Source organism: Hippopotamus amphibius, chromosome 12 (assembly GCF_030028045.1).
Source record: "Hippopotamus amphibius kiboko isolate mHipAmp2 chromosome 12, mHipAmp2.hap2, whole genome shotgun sequence".
Classification (NCBI taxonomy): Eukaryota; Metazoa; Chordata; class Mammalia; order Artiodactyla; family Hippopotamidae; genus Hippopotamus; species Hippopotamus amphibius.
In genome coordinates, this window is record NC_080197.1 from 57,256,005 (window position 1) to 57,278,194 (window position 22,190).

Consider the following 22,190-nt stretch of genomic DNA (forward strand, 5'->3'; position numbering starts at 1 on the left):
CAGTTGTGGCACATGGGCTTAGTTGTGTCGTGGCATGTGGGATCTTCCCGGACCAGGGATCAAATCCATGTCTCCTGCATTAACAGGAGGATTCTTAACCACTGCGCCACCAAGGAAGTCCCCTGATATATAATTTAAATAAAGTAAAAGTCATCCTTTTCAGATGTACAATTCAATGAGTTTTTTAAAAATTTCATAATCATTAACTTTTTAAATTTTTATTTTTTATTGAAGTATGATTGATTTACAATGTTTCAGGTGTACAGCAAAGTGATTCAATTATATATATGTATATGTGTGTGTGTATATATATATATGTATTAGTTTTCAGGTTCTTTTCTATTATTATAAAATACTGAATACAGTTTCCTGTGCTATAAAGTAGGATCTTGTTATTTTTCTATTTTAAATATAGTGGTGTGTATCTGTTAATCCCAAACTCCTAATTTATCCCTCCCCCACCCTCTTTCCCCTTTGGTAACCATAAGTTTGTTTTCTGTGTCTGTGAGTCTATTTCTGTTCTGTAACTAAGTTCCTTTGTATCATTTTTTTAGATTCAACATAAAGCGATATCATACAATATTTGTCTTCATCTGACTTCACTTAGTATGATAGGGTCTAGGTCCATCCATGTGGCTGCAAATGGCACTATTTCATTCTTTTCAACGGCTGGATAATATTCCATCGTGTATATATGTACCACATCTTCTTCACCCATTCATCTATCAATGAACACTTAGCTTGCTTCCATGTCTTGGCTATTATAAATAGTACTGCTATGAACATCAGGGTGCATGTATCTTTTTGCAATTCAATGAGTTTTGATACATGTACACGGTTCTGTAATTACCACCAAAAAACAATGTTGAGCTGTGCTGCCCAGGACAGTTGCTACATGTGGTTACTGAGCCCTTGAAATGTGTCCCGTCCGAAATCAGACATGCCGACGCGTAACATACACACCAGACTTCAAAGACTTGGCTTAAAAAAATGCAAAAGATCTTATTAATATATGGTGAAATTATAATACTTTCCATATATTGAGTTAAATATAATACAGATTGATTAATTCTTGCTGGGGTTTTTTTTTTTTCCTTTTTAAATGTTCCTATTAGAAAATTAAAAGTTAAAAGTTACTGGCTTACATCTGTGGCTCAAAACACATTTTTACTGGACAATGCTGATACAGATTATTTCTATTCCCCAAAGAGCTCCCTCCGGTCCCGTTACAATGGATATCACTTCCCGACTCCCAGCTCCTGACAACCACTCATAAGATTTCCATTCCTAAAGTTTTGCTTTTAAAAAGACTTCCTTTTTGTCTTGTATCTTCTAATTTTCCACAATCATCCTGTATTGTTTTTATAGTTTTTTTTTAAAAGCTATTTTTAACGTTGAAAGATTTGAAAAAGTCTTGGCGTGATCATTTCCTATAATTCTCATTAACCAATATCATTTCCATTAACCAGTTCCAAAGCTGGTAGGCCACCACAAATGCATTCTGGGTGACAAACTGTCTTCTGGAAGGAGACGTGCACAAGTGGTTCATAGCTGAATGGAGACCACTGTGCAGACACACAACAGCACCCATTCACAGATGCTGCGGGAGATCTGAGCCAGAGGTGGGGAACTTCCTGCCGCTCAATTGTATTCAGCTTCAGGGAAGTAGAAAGAAAGCTTTATCTGTGCTAAGAAAAGGTTGGACAGAAATGTAAGGCACTGAATTGGTAAATCGTTTGAAGGTGGGAGGGGGAGCAGGACAGGAGGCTTGGGGTGCAGGCAGTAACTACTGGTGGGAACTCTGGTGGCTGATGACAATGCAGAAAGATGCAGACAGACATCGGTCCACATCCTGCCCCAGCCCCCACTCCAGGCTCACCTATTCCCATTATGCTTTTCTTCTGATTCCTTTCTAATTAAACTGAAGTTAACTGTTATTTATAACAGGCACTCACATTTCCTGCTTCTATTCACATTCATGCTTCATTCATTCTTCAGGCATTATACACCACCTTTCTGATTTTCCAGAATATAAGAATAACACTGTAGGCCAGCTCCTATCCATATTTTCTCCCACTGAGTTAGGGAGCTGCATGCCAGTCTATCTGCCTCTGAACTCTTCTCAGGTCCTTCTAGATAATCAACCTTGAGCTCAGCTCCTTAGATTTCCATCCCTGGCTCCCACCTCCACCCCCTTCCTTTGCAATCCCCTAGAGAATGGGAACAAAGGTCTTTGTATTTTGAGCATTTTACTGCTAGTCCTTTAAGGAGAGGTAGTAAAATGCTTAAAGAGGCTCTTTAATCTGGGGTTTCTTGTTTCCTCTGAGATAACTAAAAGCACCTGTGGAGTCTACATTCTCTCCATCCTTTCCCAAAATGTCTTGTGGAAAATTTCTTCCGCCAAGGAAACATCTACCCCATTTAGAATGGTATCAAAGGGAGGATAACTGTCGGCCTCAAACAATTTGCATCTATGTCATCTGAACATCCAGATGGGATGACACTCATTTCACCAATGCTTATCCTCAAAAAGATCCCTTCTGCGTATTTCCACCCCCAATGGAGAACACGCTAGAAATGGAAACGTCTCCAGAGTGACTCCCGTGTAAGTGACACTGGGAAAGGATGGTTCCCTATGACAACCAGCATCCCAGAGGGCTTCGCAGATCTGGCAGCCTCCTGGAGGATGCAGACACTACCTAGAACAAAAGGGACATGCCTTGCTCTCCTGGAGGCTCCAGTCCAGTCAGGAGAGACATTCAGATAACTATACAAATCCAAGTATGGTTATTAAATGCACACGTGATTTTTTTTTTTTATTGGCTGTGTTGGGTCTTTTTTTTTTTTTTGCTGTGCGCGGGCTTTCTTTTTAGTTGCGGTGAGTGGGAGCTACTCTTCGTTGTGGTGCGCGGGCTCCTCATTGCCGTGGCTTCTCTTGTTGTGGAGCACAAGCTCTAGGCGCATAGGCTTCAGTAGTTGCAGCATATGGGCTCAGTAGCTGTGGCTCATGGGCTCTAAAGTGCAGGCTCAATAGTTGTGGCGCATGGGCTTATTTGCTCCGCGGCATGTGGGATCTTCCTGGAGCAGGGATTGAACCCATGTCCCCTGCGATGGCAGGTGGATTCTCAACCACTGTGCCGCCTAGGAAGCCCCTGCACACATGATTTTAATACATGATCAAAGTTGGCAACGGGTCTATTTTTGAAATTTTAAAATAAAAATAATTTTTCCCACAGGGCAATGCCAGTGAAAGAGGAAGATATTTCAGATTCCTCAGTTATGGAATGAAAATAAACCATCTGCCATGGATCCCACATATATAATCTCTAATCACTACAAAAACTCTGCAAGGAAGACACTATTATCTCTACTTTATGGATTAAGCAAAGATAGTTAAAAGTGACTTTGCTGCTGCTAGAAGTGGCCTGGAACTTGATAGGCATTCAACTGGAAAGCACATAGTTGTTTATTACAAAACTGAAAAATACAGAACATATTTTAACAGAGAGGTAGGAAAGGATTCTAGGTTCTCTGTATTTGGTGTTGCACAGGGCACTATTAGTCTTGGCCTGAAGTAGGTATGAGCCTTGACATTAAGAAATAAAACAAGAAAAATTATACGCTTATGTTTGGCAACTGTACAAATGATTTGCGTTGAGTTCTCACGAAATAAATAAAAACTGACTCGATCATGTAATAGCCTGGCTACAGGACCTTGGGGAATTCAATCCAGCCCCAAATGAGGTTAATACCTGCAATGTTTACTGGAAAGAGATTGTTGTAAAGACTGAATGAGACAATCTATACACAGGCTATTATACTGTCTGCGATTCTTCAAAATACTTCAACGTGAACAAGTTATCAAAGGTGATATTTATTTTTAATCTGTACTCTGGGGCAGTTAGCATTTGAATGACTAATCAAAAGTTCATATAAACAGAAAATCAAGTCAACTATGTTTCTCACGGCATGATGGCTGCTGCACATGACCTTTCATCGGTCAAATGGTGTTCACGACGGGCTCTAAGTTCTGTACAGACATTCCCACCCGTGCATACACTGAATACAAGACTCTACCCAACCCAGCTGTCTAAACCTTTCAAAATGGTGCCCTCAGCTAGAGATTCCCACTAGGCCTGTTTCTAGACACTCTGGAGGGAATTTTGTCACCTGATCCTGACATGAAAGTTAGCTACATTCCAGTAGATTAGCTAGAGGATTGTTCCATCTGCTTCTAAGGAACCTTTCTTTCAGAGTGCTATCCAAATGCACAAGAGGACAGACTACAGGACCTTCCAGAGCAGCTCTGTCTAATAGAACTTTCTACGATGATGGAAATGTTTTATCTGCCCTGTGTAATAAGGCAGCCACTAGTTATAGGTAGTCACTGAGCACTTGAAATGTGGTTAGAATGCCTGAAAAATCATTTTTTTAATTTAATTTTAATTGTCACAGGTGGCTAGCGGCTACCCTGTTGCACAGCACAATTCTAGAGCTTAGGAAAGAAGACTGCATGATGTTTTTGTGCGTTTCCCATTAGATGTGTGGCAGAATTCAATCTTATGAGCTGCTTTCATGGCAATACTAGGTGGTGAAGCTGGGGAAGAGGAGACCTACGGTTCTCATCCGCTGCTATTTGTTGACTTCCGACATTCACCCATGATGTAAAAACAAGTCAGCTGAGGCTGGTTCCCAGCAGAGCCAGCCTAGCTTCAGAGGGCCCCTGGGCTCTGGAGGCTGACCTGAGTAATATGAACTGCAACAGCTAAGAGTGGGGTGAAAACACACGACTCAGAAGACTGTCATAAAAATTAAATGACCAAACATGTGAAAGCACCGTTTAACTTTGCTCACACCAAAACGCTACTTTCACCACCATCCTCCTTTAATTAAGTACATGAGCTCTGATAAGGCTTTGTCTGTTTGGGAATGAACATATAAATAGAGTGTAGAAAATTATACCCATCCCAGAATAAACACTGTCAATGTTTCAGCTAAGAATTTGGTTTGGAAAAAGGATGTCCTTAACACAATAATTCTTACAAAGCAAAATAAACCACGGGGACTTTCTCTTTTCTAAAGAGCATCACCTATAGTCCATTTACAATGTTTTTTTCCCCCAAATTTCTTTCGTTGTGGTAAAATTCATGTAACATAAAGTTTACCATCTTAACCACTTTTAAGTGTACAGCTCAATGATATTAAGTAAATTTATATTTAAATTGGTTTTTGTCTCCAAAGGTAAAACAAGGTATTAATATGTAAAACCATATTATAGCAGCACAAGATAAATAAACATTAAATTCAGGATAGTAATAAAGAAGTGGGGAAAAATGGGGATCAGGGAAGGGATACAAACGAACTTAAGTTTTACCTAAAATGTTTTTATCTTTTTTTCAAAAACTTAATGGATCAAATATGGCAAAATGTTAAGACTTGACCAAACTGAGTTATAAGGATACAGGTGTTTGTTACATCATTTACTATACTTTTATGTATTCTTTAAAAATTGTTGGGACTTCCCTGGTGGCGCAGTGGTTAAGAATCTGCCTGCCAATGCAGGGTACACGGGTTCAAGCCCTGGTCTGGGAAGATCCCACATGCTGCGGAGCAACAAAGCCTGCGAGCCACAACCACCGAGCCCGTGTGCTGCAACTACTGAAGCCTGCGCACCTAGAGCCTGTGCTCCACAACAAGAGAAGCGATGGCAATGAGAAGCCTGTGCACCAGAATGAAGAGTAGCCCCCACTCGCCACAACTAGAGAAAGCCCGCATGCAGCAACTAAGACCCAACACAGCCAAATAAATAATTTTAAAAAACTGTTTTATTTTGACCTAATTTTAGACTTAGAGAAGTCACAAACACAGCATCCATATATCTTCACCCCACTTCCTCTGTTAACATCTTATGCAACCACAGTACAATCATCAGACCAGGAAATTAACTTTGGTACAATACCATTAACGAAAATAAAGAACACAGTGAAGTCTCCCCAGGTTTTCCACTAATGTCATTTCCCTACTCTTATAATCCTATCTAGAATCCCACAGTGCATTTAGCTGTTATTTCTCTTTAGTTTTCCGCAATTTGTGACAGTTTCTCAGTCTTTCCTTGCCTTTTATGGCATTGACACTTGTTATTTTGTTGAAGGTCTCCCAATTGGAGTTTGTCTGCTATTGTTTCATTACTAGGCTGCAATGATGCATTATGGTCAAGACTACCACAAAAATGACGTTGTGTCCTCAGTGTATCATATGACAGGGTTCATGATATCTTTTTATAGCGCTAAAAGATTTCATAATTTCAAAAAATTTAAAATAAGTAGCTATATTAGTCGCCAGAGAAACTGAACTAATAGTATACACTTGAATGTGTGTATACACACACATACACATACATATACACAAATGAGAAAAGAGGCTTATTATGAGGAATTGGCTCCTGCAAATTAGGGAGGCTGAAAAGTCCCAAGATCTGCCCTCTGCAAGCTGGTGACCCAGGAGAGCCAATGGTGCAGTTCCAGTCCAAGTCCAGTGGCCTGAGGACCAGGAGAGCTGATGATGCAAGCTCTCGTCTGGGTCCAGAGGCAGGAGAAAAGCAACGTCCCAGCTCAAAGACATACAGGCAGAGAGAGCAAATCCTCCCTTACTCAACTTTTTGTTGCACTCAGGTTTCAAAGAACTGGAGGAGGCCCACCCACTAGGGAGGGCAATCTACCTCACTCAGTCTACCGACTCACATTGTCATCTCATCCCAGAACACCCTCACAGACACACCTCGAATAAAGGTGAACCAAATATCTGGGCACCCGGTGGCCTAGTCAAGTTAACACACAAGAGGAACCCTAACAGTAGCTTAATTTCTAAGTTAGAAACTTCCCCCTCTGCATATTTAGGCTCCAAATCCCATCAAGTCAAATGGATTTGAGGAAGTATTCCCATTTTTACATTTCCCATTATTACTGGCTTCAGGTCTAAAACATTGTAAATTCACGACACACCATCATTTGTAAAACATCAAGAGCTTTATGTAGTTGATTTTGCTTCAAGAAAAAAAGGTTATGATGAGCCACCTATACTATTTAGATAATATACCTGTAATCCAAGAAAAGGAAGGCCACCAAGTCAAAATAAGGCCCTAGGAAAGAAACTAACACAAGTGGTATTGTTAATTGAGGACCCTAAGTCCCCTGATCTGTTATTACAGGTAAAAGCTAAGCATGGACCTCTCAGCATGGCATCCTAAAGATGGTGTGTGTTGTTGCTACTTCAATGATACTTTAGTTTCAGGGACTTTCACTATCTGAATTGTATTTAAAATGAAATATATACGTAAGCATATGTACACACGTGCACACACACACACACACACAGAATATACAGAGAATGGTGGTATGGTACAAATAAATAAAATAAAATTTGAAGTTTTCTCTGAGGCTTCCCCCAGGTGAAGCTCTTTTAGCTTCTGGATCACTCTAAACTTTAGTAGTTTAGACTGAAAAATATTTTTTTCCTACTTAAATGTTTACATTTAGTTCAAAGTGTTCCATTTCCACGGATAACAGTATAGCATACAGCTTCTCCCTGACCTTCACTCCAGCTGCATGGAAAGAAAGCTCCTCATGAATCTTTTCCTAGGCTCCCAGAGCTCTGGGAGGCAGTCACAGAGTTTTTATGAAAAGCCAAAGCAGAGAGACCCAGATCTCATTAGGCCAAAGAGAAAGCTGAATACTTACTTTAAATCTCCTTTTAGCCCTCTGCAAACATGGACACCACTGTTTTGGGCCAGTCCTACATACCACATGCTTAGAATATGCTGTTCCACTCAAAGGAGTTTCTTTCAAGGAAACAGAAGACAGGTTTAATTTTGGCCTCAGTCAACTCTCCCAGGAATCTTTCAGGGAGGAGGTGGGTGGTCAGCCTCCCGAGAGATAGGAGTGTGTAGAGGGTAAGATTACGGGCTCTGGAACCAGACTGACTACATTTGAACCCAGGTTCTAGGATTCATGGGCTGGGGTGTGGGAGAGGTACGTAACTGCTCATGCCTTGATTCCTTGGTCTGTAAAACAGAGCAACTAACAATACTTCACTGATTGGGTTGCTGCGAAGATTAAACAATAAGCACATACAAAGTGCTTAGAGTAAGACCTGGCATGCGATAAGTGGTCAATACATGCTAGGGAGTATGCTGCTCCTGACCTGCACCCCCTGGGGCTAATCTAGCACCCCCGTCACTCATGGGATTTGTGGCAGTCTATGGCCACCTGCCAGGTGGCCTCTGTTGGGTACAGATGGTGTCTCCCCACCTCCAACTCTGCCTATTTTTCACACCGGGCCATCATAACTCCTGAAACAGACTCACCTAAAACAATCTTATTTAACAGAATCTAAAAATTTAACTGGTACAACAGCAAAAAACCTGAGAGTCAGCAAAATTTAAATGCAATATTGTTAAATGGAAACAAAGACAGAAAAATATTTGAAAAAGACCTTTAAGCAACTGACAGATTCCAATGAGTTAAGGTTCTTTTAAGTCAGACCAGTGTTTCTTGGCTTTTTTCCTTTTTGGGTGTGTGTGTTTGTGTGTGTGTGTTGAAAGCCATGCTTCTTTTTGGATAAATATAAAAACCATATGGTTTCTTTTAATGCTATTTGAAACTTGAAATTTTTTAAAAAGTGACCAAAAGCAAATCTAAGCAATGTTAATTTAAGAACATGCTTTTTCAATATTGTAAATCAACTATACTTCAATGAAAAAACAATTTTTTTAAAAAGAACATGCTTTTTCCAAGTACACATATACTCCATTCCTTGGAAACTCTGGGCAGAAGCCCTACTCCCTTCCTGAGAATCAGTGAATTGACCTAGAAACAGTACCTCACAGCCCCACAGTTTAGACCAGGAGGGCGGTTGCCGTAACTACATTTGCCAAGATCACTTTGCTCTTAGAAAAGGTCATTTTTTGTTTAGTCTCTGCAACTGACAGTCTTCAGTCCTACACACCCCACGTGTGTCCTCAGAATTTGCGCATTTGGAAACAGACAGGGAAAGATTTACTACCTCCACCTACAAAGTACCCACTGAGACCTGACCAATCCCACATAGTTCCATGATGCTGGGAAGGGAAGGGCAGACTGGGACGTGGAAGGACATGGTGAGCAGCAGGGGCGCCTAGAGGAAGACGAGGAAAAGCAAAGCGGCGATTCAAGGCACCTCGTGTTACTAGGGGCTGTCCAAGGAGACAATACCGGGAACAAGGAAACAAGGGCAACAAGGACAGAGATCCAGGTAGCAGAACGGGGGTAAAACCGTGCAGACACTCAGGAAATAACACTCCTTTGATGACAACCGAGCCCTCTGCCCATGCCGGGGACCCCACCCTCACTCTCTCCAAAAGCAGTGTCCAACTTTTTATGTTTGGAAACTCTCCCCCTGTACCGACTGTGCACCTCTCTTATATTTGGGGGGCGGGGGCGGACACTAACCTTGCCTCGGCCCCGCCCTCTCACGGTCCCACTCAGACCCTGCCGAAGTACAGTCTAGGCCCCCCATTTTCCACCTCCTCTCCTCCCATTCATTCCTCAACCCAGTGCAAACCTACTGATTCTATTCTCATCAAAGCCAAGCAGTAACACTCACACTGCCGAGTGCACTTGAAGTTTTGTGTCGTTTGCTTGCTTTAATCATGTCGAATATCCAATATACTTTGAATTACCTGAAAGAACACCTGACAAATGAAACGTCCATCCAAGTACAGGCTTACAGGAATAAAGCCACGTTCCCTAACGGGGGTGGGAGACCTGCCACCATCTCACTGACCCCATTTACCTCCTCATGCTTGATCCCCCCACACACATGGCTGTTCCTCACTTGGGGGTACTTGTTCACATGTGCCCTGTGCCTGAAAGGTCCTCTCCCCCAACCCCTCCCCTCGTCCCACCTCACTAACCTCCACACCCCTCTAAATACTGAGATCAGAGGGAATCTCCTCTGGGAGGCTTTTCCTGATCCCCCATCACCCGTCTCCACCCTGGCTGCATGAGGCGCCTCCTTCCGTTCTCCCATGACATTATTTTTAATTTCTGTTGCTGCACTTATCATTCTGTCCTATAAGAGGATGTTTATGTCCGTTTCACCAAATAGGCTCTAAATTCCCTCAAGACAGGAACCATCCTGGAAACGCACATGACAAGAGGGAAGTAACTGCCATGGCATTTGTCCTTCTGCCCTCAAGAGGCACCCTCGTCAGCCGGGATGATATGGGTACTGGATATTTGGGGAGTAAGGCACTGGCTACTATAGCTTTGAATCCCTTTTTTCTCTCTTCCCACATTTCTGACTATAACTTGCATCCTTGTGTTGCCATGGTAGCCAACAGTTCCAGAACACAGGCTTCTGGCAGTTGGACTTTTAGCCACTGAGACTCAGGATCTGAAGGATTTTTTGTGTCCCCAGTTTATGGCTCAGGAGTTGGCAGCACCTCTTTCACGTGGGCAGCCACCAGAGCAGAGCATTGCAGAGCCTACAACATGTGCGTGTGTGTGTGTGTGTGTGCGCGCGTGCACACGTGTGCGTGAGTGCATGTGTATTCCTACCCTCTCCCCCAGTTACTTACTGGGGTATCGTAGAAAAGTGGTGCTAAAAAGTGCCATCAGATGATGGCAGGATGGGCATCTAAATGGCTATCACCTTTCTGGGAAGCCATTTGGTATCAACTGTTAGAAGCCTTTAATACATTTGTGATGTTTGATCCATTAAACCCATTTTTAAGAATATAAAGAGAGACACAAAGATTTATTAACAAGGGGATTTACTACAGATTTATCTATTAAAAACAATAACTACCTAATGGGCATTAATAAGAAAGTGGTTAAAAGTGACAGAATAGCCATGTATATGTTTATTGTAGGTTGTACCATAAAATGCAAAATAATCTCAGTTTCAACTAATGTGACTTTCGTACCTACATACATACGTGACTGCACACATAGATGTGCACATGTACGTGCATATAAAGAAAAAGAAAAGATGATAAGGAAACACATCAAAATGTTTTCATGGTGATTAACGTTACCTCTGGACAGGGGATCACAGGCACATTTATCTTCCTCTTTATACTCTTTTATATTTTTGTTTTAAAGAAATTATTATTATTAATTAATTAATTAAATTGGCTGAGTTGGGTCTTTGTTGCTGCACGCGGGCTTTCTCTAGTTGCGGTGAGTGGGGGCTACACTTTGCTGTGGTGCGCAGGCTCCAGCAGTTGCAGCACGCAGGCTCAGGAGTTGTGGCTCACGGGCTCTAGAGCGCAGGCTCCATAGTTGTGGGGCACGGGTTTAGTTGCTCCACGTCATATGGGATCTTCCCGGACCAGGGATCAAACCCGTGTCTCCTGCATTGGCAGGCGGATTCTTAACCACTGTGCCACCTAGGAAGTCCCTATATTTTTCAAATTTCATACCATGATCATTTTTTTCTTTTACAATACAAGTTCTTTCAACTGTAGTAACAGATGATGTGAGGCATCTGGTGAAGATGCTTAGTAGAGAGGGTTGCAAGAACCTTAGTAAGAACAGATTTTTAAAGGAAGAGGAGGGCTGCTGCCTCTTTTGTTCTTCATTGGAGATTGCAAAAAAGGATGAACTTCTATCGGAATGGGATAGTTCCAAATAGAAAAAGGAATGGATAATGTTATTTACTTATTTTTTTATACTATTGCATGACCTTATATTCTTTTTTTTTTAAGCTCTTTATTGGAATATAATTGCTTTACACTCTTGTACCAGCTTTTGAGGTACACCAAAGTGAATCAGCTGTATTTATACATATATCCCCATAACCCCTCCCTCCTGAGACTCCCTCCCACCCTCCCTGTCCTGGCCCTCTAAGGCATCACCCATCATTGAGTTGATCTCCCTGTGTTATACAGCAACTTCCCAATAGCTATATTTTACAGTTGGTAGTCTATATATGTCTATGCTACTCGCTCACTTCGTCCCAGCTTCCCCTTCACCCCCCGCCCCCCTCAACCCCGTGTCCTCCAGTCCATTCTCTGCATCTGTTATTAAGTATTGTATTACCCTCTTCTTCTCCCTAATCCCACTTATTTTTTCTTTCTTTTGAAGATCCCTGGAATGAGGAAGACCTGAGATTTGAGCCTTCGAACTCCACAGTGCACTCATTCTCCAGCAGCTCTGAATCAAACCTGAGTCTATCTGTGGGCTATGTCCCCTATGAGGACACCTCCTCCCACGAGAACACCACCTCCTGTAAAGACACATCTTCCGAAGGTCCTTCAATCCACTTTGTCCCTCCTATCCAAGGGACATGGAGGACTGAAAACACAGGGAGACTCCTGGGGAGACGAGACCAAGTACAGGACGACCCAGAACAGTTTTGCAAACTAAGCATCACCCTGGCCTGGGATGTTGATGTCGCCTCTAACAATTCAGACGCGACGGCTAACTGGGCCCCGAGTGGAGACAGGCAGTGGCCAGACAAGTGCCCCAAGGGGAAGACATAACTGACTCTCAGCAAGCTGGACGGCCTCATGCAAAAGCTTGAGAAATTTGTAGAGAACCAGAAGGACGATGAAGATGATGACTGTGTTCCCCGAATCTGTTCAGGAGGAAGACTCCGAGCTGTCTAGCAGCTCCCCTCCAGGTATGGCTCAGGTTAGTCATCAAGAAGATGACAGCTGTCAAGACTTGGCCAAGTTCAACCCACCAGAAAATGAAGACGTCATCCAGTTTCCATAGAGTCCTCCAAGGCTTCAGAAAGATGAGCTTGCTGAGGTGCGCACAGAAATGCCTCACAGGCAGGCAGGGGGCCGACCTGATGGAGGGGCCAGGTGGGAGCACACGGAGCATTACTACCTGCTATGAAAGGGTCAGGGTGGAGCTGAAGGGAAAATACTGACGAGCACTGAGGGAGAGGAGAGGGTAGGAAGTAAAGAAAAGGCCAACTGTGACCAAGATACATGTGTACGTGTGTGTGTGTGTGTGTTAATGAGTATTGAAACTGTGCGTGAGGAGTTGGGTTGTTTTTGGGTAAAGGATCTGAGCTCCATAAATGGATAAATATTGACCCCATTGTTGTGCGGATTACACAATATCTAACACTCAGTTTCTTGGCAGATAATAAGTCAGGTAACTGGTAGCCAAAGGACAAGTATTGCAGAGACCTCCTCAATCTCGTGGGGTCCACCAGAGAAGGAGGACACTCACTCCAGCACTCAAGCCCTCTCCTGTCCGAACTTTGGGTGGGTCTTCCGCTGGCTAAGGCATCAAGTCCTCTCCTCGCTTGTGGGGAGAGAGCACCCCAGGAAGGCCAAGGAGAGCCCCCATCAGCTGGCACAAAAGAAAAGATCCTCGCACAGAAGCAAGAGAATCCAACTTCAAGAATCCCTTGAAGTAGGACACCCCATATGGCCGGATTTTTAACCTTTTTGATAGCCCCTCTTCTCCAATCCCCGTGAGCTATTTTCTTCCCAATAAACAAAACATATTCTTGCTATCCATGTCTTCCTCTCCCAGCTCACCATCTTGGTGAAGGTTTACATGTGGTTTACATGTGGGCCAGAAGACAGAAGTGTATTCTCTGGGGATTTTCAGTATTATCATTCTTCCTAACTTGAAGGCATTCTTTCTCTCTCCTCTCCCCGCTTCTTACTGTATTTCACCCTATTTCACTTTATATATTTTAACCTATTTTTATCATTAATCCAAATGCCCACTCTCAGAAGGCAGCAGTACAACCCTTCAGATTCCCAACATGGCAGGATGGCTTTGGTCGAACTTGCAGGGCTCGAGCAAGAGGCAGAGGATACTGAGTCCCTCGGGAAGCCAAGTTCAATTGGCAGTTTCAGGAGTTCAGGCGGCAGGTCTGATGTTCTTAGAAGACCTGACAGGCTGGAGCACGCCTTGCCTCAGCTAGAATAAGTGGCCCACTTGGGAGGAACGTAAAGACTGGGAATGCCTAACTTGCCTGATTCATAAGATGGGCGGCGCGGGGGAAGGCAATAATACAGACCTCATAAGGTTGTTGCGAGAATTAACGAGATCACGGAAGCACTTGATACGTATCATTATTGTTTTTGTGCTACTATTCACTTGCCTGAGGCTATCCACAGAAGCCCTGATCCAAGGAACATCCAAGGGTGAGAGTTTAAGAGCCAATACCCATTTACAAAAAGTGATGTGTTTCAGCAGATCTTGACTCAACCAAATCCCCTCCCAGCCCATTCCCCACTGTGCCCTCTGAAATTCCTTTACAATTGTCGCTATTTATTTCCCATAACTGTCAACTTCTTTGAGGAAGGCTGTGATCACACATTTAGCCCCTGCTACTGTTATCACCTCACCTCCCTAGTACCACCACCATCCTCCTTATTCACTCTCAGGTTTATTCCAGAGCGCTACGTCCTCAGCTTTTGCTACATCTTACAGGACCTTTAGAGTTCATATGCTTCTTCAGTTTCAGTCTCAAATTCCTTCCTTCCTACAATTTTAATTCCTTTATCTCTTCCTTTATCTTATCTCTTTTTTCCTTCCTTCCACAAATATTTAGCACATCGGAGCTCAAGATAATTTTCTAGCTTACAAAAAACAAGGCAAAAACAAACTCCATCTTTGAGCTCCAGCTGGCTTATTATTTCAGAGATAAAGCCATGTAAACATATGATTGGTGGTAACAGTCTGTATGCAGTCCATACTGAGTACTAAAGAATAATCAATTCAACACAGGAAGGTTGATTTTAAAAGGTTTTACATATGAGATTGCTTGAGTCACAAATGTGGTCCCTTTAAGGTGGAGCACTTTATAAATTGGCATGGAGTTAAGGTGTGTAATCCTGGCTGGTTAGACATGAGGGGCACCACGGAGGATACTGCCCCAGGAAAGACAGTACCATGGGAGGGAAGAAATCAAACAGGGCCTTCTTCTCAGTATATTCTCATGGTCACACCCTGAGTCTCTGCACAGCCAGACTCCTCACTGTATCCACCTGTCCGAGAACATTTCCCATTCGACTAGCCCACCTGAATGCCCTCCTCCTGCCTTCAGCTGCTCTTTGACTTCACCAAGACTTTGAGTGCCACTATTCCACCTGCTCCACGACTTTCATTCATTTCCAGACGCAGCCGCTGCCCCTCCTTTCCAAGTCATGGCATATCCACCACATGTACTAGCATTCACAATGTCTGCCTTTTTCCTCTCGCAGCTCTTCTTCCAATCTATACTCTCCAAATTCCCCAACAGAACAACAGTCTTGCTTCTCACAAGAACCAATACACAAACATAGGAATTACTTTCTCCATTCCCTGGAGAATTCCTCCAATGCCTTCTCAAGTCCCCATTGCCTGGGGCGCACATCCTTAAAGACACTGCTCTAGGGCTGCTATAAGGCCAAGACTGGACATGGCCTACTCTACTTAAGTTGTCCCCCAGTTCCCACCCTCAGACCATGACTTGTACTTTGCAGCTCTCTCGATATGACTATTTTACCTATAGACTCTGACCTCTTGAGGGCAAGCACCAAGTGTTGGTTCCTTTTTACTGAAAGATCTTAACAGAGTGGCTGATACAGAGTGACCTTTATCTCTATATAATCTTTTTCATGATTTGAATATATCCTATTTCTCTTTTTTCCTACATAATTTAAAAAAATGAAATACAACAGCTTAGAGTTGCTATTCCTTAAATCAAAAGCCACTGGCCAGCAGGGTTAAGAGCAGGAAAGGAGAGTGGGGGGGACAGGAAGAAGAAAAAATAGAAATCTGAAAGATGAAGTGAGGTTGTGACCTACAGAGTGAGAAACCTAAGACCAGAGGAATTTAGCAAGTAATTTGAAATTTTAATTCAACAAATATACATGGAGCCTTACTGCTGCTTTAGACCAGACACTATGATCCACCTGAAAGAAAGATGACATCTCTTACCATTATGGCACTTGTAACCAGTCTTGTTTGCTCAATTCTTTCTCTGTTAAATAAGTCAACCTCTACGAAAAACTCACCCAGGATGAACTATTTTAAGACTGCCTACACTGAATAAAAAGCCCTGTTCATTTGTAAGATTTCTGACATATTGTGTTTATTTTTCAGTGTTGTATAAACCTGTTTGACAAGTATGAATCCACCTCTATGACTCAAGCAATGCACTTTACAAGCTTTTATAATAAATATTCTTTATAAAGAATTGGAATCCTAAATATTACTTGAGGTTGTTTGCTGCATCTTAGAAAGTGAGTCAAAGTGTTTAAAAATAGGAACTATTTCAGTACCTCCTCATTTATTACAGTGTCAAATATGCTATGAAGCTCTTAGCTGCATGCCAGCCTAGGACCAGGTTCTCTGCTCTGTGTCGTGTCCACGGGGCTGGGGCTGGAGGAGGCCACCACATGCCAAGGGGACTGAGAGCAAACTGGGTGTGACCATGGAGAGACTCTAGCTTTGCAGAAACCTCAAGATTGTAGAATGACTGCACTTGCCGGGCACGTGCTAATCTAATTCCTTCAAGTGAATTGCTCAACCTTGAGACCCATAAAGCTCATATGCTTGAATTAGTGAGGTTGTGCCTTAAATATTCATATTCTGGAACCTATAAGAACACTGTAATATAAGCCAGCAGGCAGGGTGAGAATTTATCAAACAAATGTAAGGAATATTCAGCTGTCTCCAAACACAGAATTGGGATAGGCTAATGCAAATTTTACAGACCACCCCATGCCACGCCAATTTCTCACTCAGCAAGATCTCAATGAGAGAAAAAAGTGTGTGGTCATACCACACCAGCAAAATAGGGGGAAACCATTTTTCCAGACTTAAAGAACATGTGAAAAATCATGGCTCAAAAGGAGGCAGGGCTCCAAGTCTACCTGGTCATAAAAACAGTGTCCAAAATCCTCTTACAAAACAATGAAAAGAAAAATAAAGCAAATTATAAATGAATTCACAGAGAGTGCTGGTAATTACCCCAATATTTAAAAGTAGTTTTGTTTGGGCAGGAGAGACAGTTATGTGCTTCAAAAATACGTCTTTTCATTATGAACCACAAGCAAGAGAACTGATACGGCATGCAGGGTACTCTCTAATCTCAAAATGGATGGGTGGATTTTCAATTGCACCACCCAAAGTCAATCTTTCCCTGCTACCCCTTACTACCCCAATAAAGAGAACAACACTCTGCTTTCAAAAGCGAAACAAGAGCCTCATCAGATAACACTGAGTCACTGAGTGACCCAGTCATGAGCAGGGTGGGTATAAAAGCCTTAAGATAAATCTTAGAAGAATTATAAGCCTAGATCAAGAAATCCCCCTACTAAACAATTTCCGTTTACTACCCCGACTTTCATAGGAATTTCATGGTTTTGATGCCCATTTGATTTCAATCTAACATGCTTTATAAAGAACCACTGAGTATTTTCAAATGGGAGGGCAAACATCAAATATCTTGTCAGATCATGGCTGGGTTGAATGAATATTCATCTCATTATTACTGAATTCTCTCAGTCTAGAAGGGAATCAGAATGGCAATTTACTTTGTTTTTCCTCATCTGCATCAGTTAAGATTTATTATTTTAATGGCAAATCTCCAAAACTAAAACTCCCTCCCTCCTTCTCTCTCTCCTAGATCTTTCCCATACACCCACTCACAAAGAAAACACTTCAGCTATTTAAAATATTAATATAGTTTTGGACAGTTGTTTACAAGTTTCCCTTTCATCAACTCCTCTGCCATCTGTCTTTGGGGCCTAGATTTTTCCCAAACAGGGATGGGGATGAAACGGAGAATTTTTCTCCAGTAAAATGACTTTCAAAAATTTAGTTAGTACCATATTGCAACCACCAACATAGGAACTGATTCACATAAGGACCCAAGATGAATGCTGAAACCACAGGGTGAATGACTGACTGTCAGGGAATAAGATATGCACATGGTCCCCAAGAATTACCCCACAGATGACTTAGTAGTTATTAAGGGATTAGGTACCTTCACAATGGAGAGGTCCAGTGAACACCAACTTAATCCAGTGATTAAATTTAGCCTAAACACCATTCTATACCTTCGAAAGAGAAGCAGTGTATTCTTGCTAGCAATGTGTAATCTAAATCTAATCATTAGGAAATCAACAGACGAACCCAGATTGAAAGACATACTTCTAGACAACTGTCTTAGACTTTTCAAATATGTTAATGTCATGAAATACAAAAGAAAAAGCAAAAAAAGCAGGCAGACAAGATAGTTCAAAAAAGATACTAAACATACGTGACAGTCAATTGCTATTTACCATCCTTACTGAACCCTTCAAATCTACAAAACTACGATAAAAGATATTTTTTAACAGTTGGAGAAATCTGAATGGGGACTGTATATTAAGCACTATCAAATACTCCAGGAAAAAAAACGCAAAATAGAAAACAAGAAAACAAAGATGCGGAAAATGTTAAGAAAAACTCCAATAAGTAGGCAATCCAGATCTCTGTTATTAAAATAAAGTATATTTGCTATTCTTGGGTGATAGTAACATCTTAAAGATGTACGTATTTAAAGCATTAAAATGTTCGCTTTAAGCAAAATTTAGGTAACCTGACTCCTCAAGTGATATAAACCAGGCAGTTCTTTAATCTGGATTCATTCATTCACCTGCCTCTGGATTCACTACTGGCTACAAGAAATTTTCAGTCTCATGAGTTAATAAATATTTATCCCCTAAGTTCCTCTAAGTATAAAAAAAAAAATTGGTCCAGTTGAAAGAACATTAGCATCTAGACGTTTTTCAAAAACATTTCAAATTTCAGGAGTTTATTTAGCTTTTGTAAGAATAATTTCTGCCCCTGGAGAGCCAGGCTCTCTGTCCTCAAATTATCACAAATTTTAAGGTCTAGATATCTCATGTTTACTTTCAAAAGAACTTCTTGGGCATTTTCTAAGTTCTCACAAATCAAGAACAGCTTGCCACTTACAATACTCACAATTCCTGCAAATTGTTTTGATATTTCCTTTATTTTGAGTGGTGCTAATTGTTCTGCTTCTTCCAACCTAAGAAGCAGCATTAGCCTGAAGTCACCATATAATGCACTGAACATCCTGAAGGACTTCTGAGAGCAAAAGAGGGTGCCACCATAGCCTTTATTACTAAACTTGTATGGGGCATAGCATACTTTTTTATATGATTAAATCTTTAGATTTTCTCTTAAACAAATGCACACACTCACATATATTAAGCACTTTGCAAACAATTCCGAAACTTCAGAGACTCCCTGAATCCTACGCTTTAATTCCAATTTCTTAAATAAAACTTCCTGGCTTCAAATCCCAGGTCCACCATTTATTTGCGGTGGATTCTGGGGAAGTTACTTAAGCTCTCTGGGCTTTCCATTTGATCTATAAAATGTGACACTAATAACTAACCTCAAAGTGTTACAGCGAGGATTTAGTAAAAGCGCCCGACCCCTAGTAAATGCTTGCAAATTTTAGCCGCTGCCCTTGTTTTCAAAATCTGCACGGCTCCTCATGACCACGGCGTTAAGCGCAAGCAAACTGCCGTTACATTTCTCTCTATCCGATTATGATGTACCTTCCCAGTCTTATTTAATGACGCTCCATCCCTGCCCCCACGTTCCCTGCAGGACTTGTCCCCTGCTATTGCTCCCTGTACTTTCCTGCCTCAGTGCCTTTGTTCATTCTGGTTCCTCCCCTTGGAACTGCCCTAACCAGGCTACTCCTTCTGTTTACCCTCCCACCTACCTACTCCCAAATGCACCCTTCAAGGCTCAGGTTAAAGCCGAGTTCTTCTATGGAACTGAGCAGGTTGGAAATAAGTTTCACCTTCCTTTGTGCTACCATGACTACCTGCAGTAAGTGTACATTTTAGCGTGTTTTACAGAAATGTGCTTCCACATCTTTCCTTCCCACTAGACAAAAGCCTAGTGTGTTCCGCTTATCTTTTCACGCTCCAAAGCCCCTGGCCCAGTTTCTTGTACACAGTGGCTCCACAATAAATATTTGGTCAAATGAATGGTTAATTTGCAGGAAATAATTGAAACAGATAATATCTGAAATTGCATATCATTTCCTCTCACATAAAATTTCACTAGCTTCTACTTTAATTCAGTCCAGTCCCTGGCTGTCTACACTGGGGGCCGGGGAGTGTGGCACAGTGTAGGTGTTTCCTGAGTGGAAAAGCTTAGTTTTGTACAACAGACAAAGCTAGTTAACAAAAGGGTAGACGCAGCTTTCTACTTGCCTTAGTAGAAACCAATAGTCTAGCCTCTTTTTTTCATTTAAAAAGCCTTCCTACACTACATTTGGATAATGTTTAGATGCATTCACTCATTCACATATGTTTACTGAACATTCACATGCTAGAGGCTGTGCACAAAAGGTGAGTATGACAGACTTCCTCTGCAGAGCTCACACTTGGCAGGGAGATGGGGACCTTGCCAGATGTAGCACAGAGGCTGCAATTTGAGCTAGAGAAAGGAAGAGCTGGGCAAAGGAGCAGACAACACTGGCAGAGGGGACAGTCTATGCAACAGCCATGAGTCCTAAAAGGCACGCTTGGGATCCAGGGTTGAGCCCAGTTTAGCTTCAGCACAGGGTGTACTTCACTGCGATGGTAAGAGACTGAAGTCTGAGGTGCAGGGATGGAGCCGGACCACTAAGGAGCTTTGAATTGCTTCTTACAGGAGAGGATACAATTTTTGAAGCAAGAGGTTGAGATGATCAGATTCAGGTTCTAGAGAGAAGTGTCTAATAATAGCAGTGTGGGAGTGGAACTGAAGTGGAGAGAAGTTAGAATATTAGAGAAATCAGGAATATTAGAAAAAAAAAACCCTGACAGTCTGGCTCCGTGGTGAGATAGAAGAAGGAGTCCAATGCAGCTGTTCCAGCCCTTAAGTAGTTTTCTCAAAATGGTTGGTGGTGCCCCTGTTCCATCCTCAGGCTCAGCTGAGATACCCTCCATGCTACACTAGCTCCAAGACACGACCTTCTCTGACAGTCAGTGAATATTTATGTGAGTTAATTTAATGAACACAGTGGACAGAAATTATCTAAGTTGAAAAGATGCATCAGATGCCTCTTGTGCCCTCAAGTGCCCAGGCACCGTGGAGCAGAGTCTTCCCGGCTCTTTCATTCATTTAGTATTCATTAACTTGCTGAGGTCCCACTATGTGTTGGCCATTATTTTTTTAATTGAGATTATTTATTTATTTATTTATTTATTGGCTGCGTTGGGTCTTCGGTACTGTGCACAGGCTTTCTCTAGTTGCCGCGAGCTGGGGCTACTCTTTGTTGCAGTGCGCGGGCTTCTCTTTGCGGTGGCTTCTCCTGTTATGGAGCACGGGCTCTAGGTGTGTCAGCTTCAGTAGCTGCGGCACATGGGCTCAGTAGTTGTGGCTCTCAGGCTCTAGAGTGCAGGCTCAGTAGTTGTGGCACATGGGGTTAGTTGCTCCACAGCATATGGGATCTTCCCGGACTAGGGCTTGAACCCATGTCCCCTGCATTGGCAGATGGATTCTTAACCACTGCACCACCAGGAAGCCCTGTGTTGGCCATTATTACCCTTCATGCCAAGGACATGGGGACACACAAGATATTGTTCCTATTCTATAGACGTTCAAAGTGTGGCAGAAGTGTTAACTGTCATTTATTCAACAGGAGGAATTACTAGTTGGCCTTCATCTTACATGAAGCTATCTAAAAAATGTGTTCTGGATATTGGTCACAATACCAATTTGTAACCCAAATCAATCATTTCCCTTAAATGATTGGCTTTACATGAAGCGTACAGCTGGGCTGAGGGGGATTCCTCCTACAATGTCTGGGATTACTTTGCTTATATTACACAGTAGATGTCTGTGAATCTGCCTGCTCACTAAAATTTACTTGCAATCCCCAAATCAATATCAGTGGTGCTTTCGCAGGTGCTCACGGTCATGTACAGAACAGCAAAAAAACTGAGTGCCCACGTGCACCATCCCAGCTGAGGTTGAACAAGGCAGTGCTCTGCCTTCTTGTTTCAGCTCAGCTCTCCTACTATAAATGTCCTTTTCGCAGTCTCTTCTATGCCATGTTTTTCACATTTTTGTGCTTTTGGTTGGGGATTTCAATGTTTAAAATGGCCCCAAGCACGGGGCTGAAGTGCTGCTTAGTGTTCCCGAGTGCAAGAAAGGCTATGATGAACC

General features: G+C 42.2%; 2 protein-coding genes across 10 annotated transcripts in view; one reads left to right on the forward strand and one right to left on the reverse strand.

The window, feature by feature from the left end:
• The window catches only part of PPFIBP1 (PPFIA binding protein 1), a 174,073-nt gene that overhangs the window by 89,617 nt on the left and 62,266 nt on the right, over positions 1 to 22,190 (reverse strand). The gene's annotated exons all lie outside the window — the stretch shown is intronic.
• Positions 8,007 to 13,442, forward strand: C12H12orf71 (chromosome 12 C12orf71 homolog). Its single transcript, XM_057704119.1, is given in 6 exon segments — positions 8,007 to 8,027; positions 9,106 to 9,288; positions 10,372 to 10,531; positions 12,126 to 12,603; positions 12,605 to 12,794; positions 13,137 to 13,442. Coding segments are annotated over 6 exon segments (1,338 nt in total).